General features: G+C 40.7%; 1 protein-coding gene across 1 annotated transcript; it reads left to right on the forward strand.

Moving 5' to 3' along the window:
- Nucleotides 1-1,684: 1,684 nt before the first annotated feature.
- Nucleotides 1,685-2,106, forward strand: LOC143019670 (uncharacterized; the record flags this gene model as incomplete). Its single annotated transcript, XM_076175600.1, is given in 1 exon segment — nucleotides 1,685-2,106. A coding segment is annotated over 1 exon segment (224 nt), but the record flags the coding sequence as incomplete, so codon positions are not given.
- Nucleotides 2,107-5,000: the final 2,894 nt, after the last annotated feature.

Raw genomic sequence — 5,000 nt, forward strand, 5'->3', positions numbered from 1 at the left:
CTACTCCTTGCTCCTATTTCTCCTTCTCCTCGTCCTATTCGTCCCCATTTTCCTTCTTCCCTACCACCTGTACCACATCTTCCTCTTCCTACTCTCTGTCCTCTTTTTCTCTCTTCCTTCTCCTCCCGCTCCTCCTGTTTCTGCTCCTCCTCCTACTCCTCCTCCTCTTCCCCTCCCCCTCCATCTCTTCCTGCTCCCCTCCTCTCCCTACTCCTTCTCCTCTCCCTCCTCCTGTTCCTGTTCTTCCTGTTCCTCCTCGTATTCCTTCTCCTCCTTCACCACCACCTTCTCCTCCTCCTCCTCATCCTCCTTAATCTCTTCCTGCTCCCCTCTTCCTCCTTCTCCTGCTCCTCCTCCTCCTCAATCTCTTCCTGCTCCCCTCTTCCTCCTTCTCCTGCTCCTCTCCCTCCTCCTGTTCCTGTTCCCCCTGTTCCTCCTCGTATTCATCTCCTCCTCCTCCTCCTCCTCCTCCTCCTCCTTCCCTCCCCCTCCATCTCTTCCTGCTCCCCTCCTCTCCCTCCTCCTCTTCCTTCAGCAGGTCCTCCTCCTCCTCCTCCTTCATCTCTTCCTGCTCCCCTCTCCCTCCTCCTGCTCCTCTCCCTCCTTCATCTCTTCCTGCTCCCCTCCTCCTCATTCTCCTCCTCCTGCTCCTCTCCCTCCTCCTGTTCCTCCTGTTCCTCCTCGTATTCCTTCTCCTCCTACTTCACCACCACCTCCTCCTCCCCTTCCCCTCCATCTCTGTCTGCTCCCATCCTCTCCCTACTCCTGCACCTCTCCCTCCTCCTGTTCCTCCTGTTCCTCCTTGTATTACTCCTCCTCCTGCACCACCTCCTCCTTCTGCTCCCTCCTCCTGTTCCTCCTCGTATTACTCCTCTTCCTGCACCACCTCCTCCTCCTCCTCCTCCTCCTCCTCCTCTTCCTCTTCCTCCTCTTCCTCCCTCCCGCCTTGGCTCTCCGGTTGGGTTAGGAGATAAAATCTATTAACGATGCCATCATGTCTGGCAAATCCACCCGGAATCCCATCGCTGTCACTCTAATGCTCGTCAGACTCACCATCACCGTCATCATCATCACCACCAGCACCCTGAGCACCATCAACACCATCATCACCATCAAACCCAACAATAACAAGGTAACAGTGATTCAACTCCCGAAGACAAAAAAAAAAAAAAAAAGACAAAAAAAAGACAAAAATCTTGTTAGAAGGAAGCAACAACCCACAACATTGCCAGTCGCAGACTCTTGCTGTGGCCTTGGAGGGTCTAAAGTCAGTTCCAGCCGGTCTTAGTACAGTCTGCGAAGCTTCTCTACCTCCTCCTTATCCTTCTTCTCCTCCTCCTCCCTCCTCCCTCCTCCCTCCTCCTCATCTTATTCCTCTCACTGCATTTCCCAAAGCCTCCGCGGTATGTACACAGACTTTTACCCGTCATACAAAACCTTCTCAGTTTTTATTTTCTATATCGAATCCTCAATTGTCTCTTGTTTTGTAAAAATAGTCTCATAAGGATACGAAATTTCCAGTCCTTTAAGATCTGTAAACCTTTTATTTTCTGTACGAAACCCTCGATTTGCCATAGCTCGGTGAAAATAGCCTAGTAGGAATGCAACTGTTCTTAAAGAAGAAAAAAAAAAAAAAAAAAAAAAAAAAAAAAAAAAAAAAAAAAAAAAGACTTCTTTGTCTTTCGCAGACTCTTCGGTCTCAGCCCGATCTCCAAAAGAACTTCGCAGACTCTTCGGTCTCAGCCATGGGTCTTGCATCTCCCCGATCTCCAAAAGTCTCTCCACTACGATTATCGCAACAGCCACCATCCAAAGCCCCGTCTACTGAAGCCACTTGCTTGTACGCCACAGCCACCTGTCCTTCAGCCAAAGCCGTTACAGCCACCTCTCCGTTTGCGACGTCCATAGTCTTCGTTGTTCCTACCGTTCTCAGTAATCATTTCAATCTACTTTCCCATTAATTCATTTTTATCTCAATATGTATGGATCCTTATGCTTTTGTATCCTTTCCATATGTCCTTACGAGTTATGTTACTTTTTACATTACAATCTCTACATATTTTGTTTTGGTTAATACCAGACGATTTCATTCAGCTAAGGTCGAGACTAGAGATGAAATTGTCCCGATCGAGATCTCGTTTTTCTTCGAGTCTTTCTCATAAAGCTGAATAAAATTGACTGGGTATGGACCAGAATAAAGTCTTTGAGGATGCCATCAAGGCGTGTCGCCACAGCAGATGGAAATGCTATTTGTGACCAGTGAATCATTGCGATGTTTGTAAGTGGATTTTATCTATTTTTCTTGTATTCTTCTTTTTAGTTTTATATATATATATATATATATATATATATATATATATATATATACATATATATATATATATATATATTCAATTGGCAATCATGGAACTTTTGTATAGTCCTTGATCGGAAGCATCTGACCCCCCCCCCCCTTTTTTTTTTTTTTTTTTTTTTTTTTTTTTTTTTTTTTTTTTACGTCGGAACTTCTTGGGTCGAAATATGCCCAAACACTCAAAATATTCTTCGTAACTCGAAATCTTCTTTGTACTTCGGTATATTTGGATCACACATTCGAAAATATTTTTTTCATTTGGAATAATGTTTTTTATAATTGAAATATCATTTGCAATTAGAAATCTTAAATCTTAATCATTAATTCTTTGAATGTCGAAATCTTTAGGCTCAAATAATCAGAGTATTCCCTGTAAATCGATGAACAAATGCATACTTGAAACTGTGTCTACATATTCGTAATATGACTTGAAAGGCGTAGGTAATATTGCTCTACTGTTATCGTATTCTTTGAAATTCGTCCATAATGGTCCGAAACAGGAAACTCTTTGTGACTCGTACGTACACTCGAGGTATATATAATCTAACTCTTAGTCATCTTTACTGAATCTTTGTAGAAGGGACAAAGAGGGGACGTCGCCGATTAAGTGAAGAGGTCTTGCTGTGGATGTACTGTGTCTTCCTACATCGCTTCTGACTCAGGGTAGTGGGCGTGATACAGGTATGACCCGTCATCCTTGAGGAGCTAAGATGAGGAAGGGCGGAAAGGGTGGTGGATGGGAGTGGAATGGGTGGGAGTTACTGGGAGTAGCTACCTGCCCTTGACTTGGCTACCTCCCATATAAGGGGGAAAAAGTTTTTGGTATATAGATAGATCTTTGCAGACTCTTTGCAGACTTCACACAGACTGGAGAACCTGTGGTGTCGTAAAACTCTTATGTAACCTTCGAGTCACTGGTGGCGCACTAGACTAGCATGCTACTTGGTTTTGCTAGTTCGTTTTAGTAGAAACAACTTTGGTTACAATATTCTAGACTTCCGTTAGACAATCTCAACAATGTATCTAACATTCGCGTAGGTTTAACTTCTCTTAGTTTGTCATTAAGTTTCTCACTGTATGATGCAAGAGTAATTTGACATCTGGAAATTTGAAAAACGATCGTAACCAAAGTCATTTATGCTCAAAGTAAGAAAAGCAAGTAGCGTGCTAGCGAGAAATGCTAGGTGTGCCGCCACCCTTAGTAGACTGAATGTAAGATTGTGGCTTGTGTAATTAGGTTATTCTTTATAGTTGAGCTTTGTTCTAGTTTCTGCTGCTGACATCATTAACATCTTTTCTAGTTAGATTTTCTTTTTTGTTAAGGCAAGGTGAGAAGCCTACGCCAGGAGGCGCTGATTACCTGTAGCCGAAGCCGTCACCTATTATGCGCTTTAGGGACTGTTGGGGGCAGGTAACAGAATCAGGGAGAAGAGCGGGATTCGAACCTACAACTAGGCGTGTGCGAGAACAGCAACCTTCCGCTTACGCTATCAACGTCACCAGTGTATTTTGTTCAGCAAGAGAAAGCTAATCCGTCACTTGAAGGTTTAAGTCATCTAGAACGACTCTCTGGACTATTTTTATTCAGGTCTCTGCAAGGCAGATCAACTCAGTCCAAAGACCACTTTTCCCGTTAAGGGTCACCTATACTAGTAAACTACTATCTGTCTATTCCTCTTCGACAACAGAATTTGGAGAAAAAGAAAGGAAAAGAAGAAACAAAAAATTATATGTATATATATATACATATATATATATATATATATATATATATATATATATATATATATATATATGTTATACTTTCTTCTAAGTTTCCTTTTATTCCGACTGTGGGTTGTGATTATAATTTTACAAATGTGCTACTACACTTTGTCCAAGTGATATGTATGTATACATACATATATATATATATATATACATATATATATATATATATATATATATATATATATAAACTTTTATTTTCGCTGGGGCCATTTATCTATGAAGTGGTTTGCTGCAACCGTAGTCACCTGTAGCTAGTGATGCCTAATTCTCTCTTCAAAATTCACAAATGAAATCAAACTTAGCACATCTGTGCCAGCAAGAGTCAGCATTTCATGGGGACTGTATAGCATCGAATAGGTGGAGTCACAGAGGTAGTAAAGAAGAGATTTAAGGACTGTGGCAGAATGGAAGTATAGTAGAAATATGAAAATGTCCAGCACTATTCTTTATTTAATTTTTATTATTCTTATTTTATTTTATTCTATTTCTTATGGGTATTAGTCATAATTCATAAAAAAATGTTTAGTGGCTTGTTCCAGAGAAACGGTAACCAAATTTGTAAAATACACATTAAACATTCACTCAACCTGATGCACAGGAGTTTAAGTACTGTATTACACAATCAGTTGTAGAACTTGAAATACTTTTAAAATTTGATCTGATGGCATTCCTTAAACAAGAGAAATCCCATTTTGCTTCTTCGAACCAATTATTGTCATTTATTTATTCATTTGTTCATTTATCAATTCATTTTTCCATTTATTTCTTTAATTCTTATTTATCTAATTATTCTGCCTAAAAACAGACGAGTTATAAAACTGCAAAGTACTACAATAGCAAAACATATCCATAATTGATTTTATGTCCAATCAATCTT

Source organism: Oratosquilla oratoria, chromosome 3 (genome assembly GCF_046742065.1).
Source record: "Oratosquilla oratoria isolate Oo_2021 chromosome 3, ASM4674206v1, whole genome shotgun sequence".
In the NCBI taxonomy this organism is placed as follows: Eukaryota; Metazoa; Arthropoda; class Malacostraca; order Stomatopoda; family Squillidae; genus Oratosquilla; species Oratosquilla oratoria.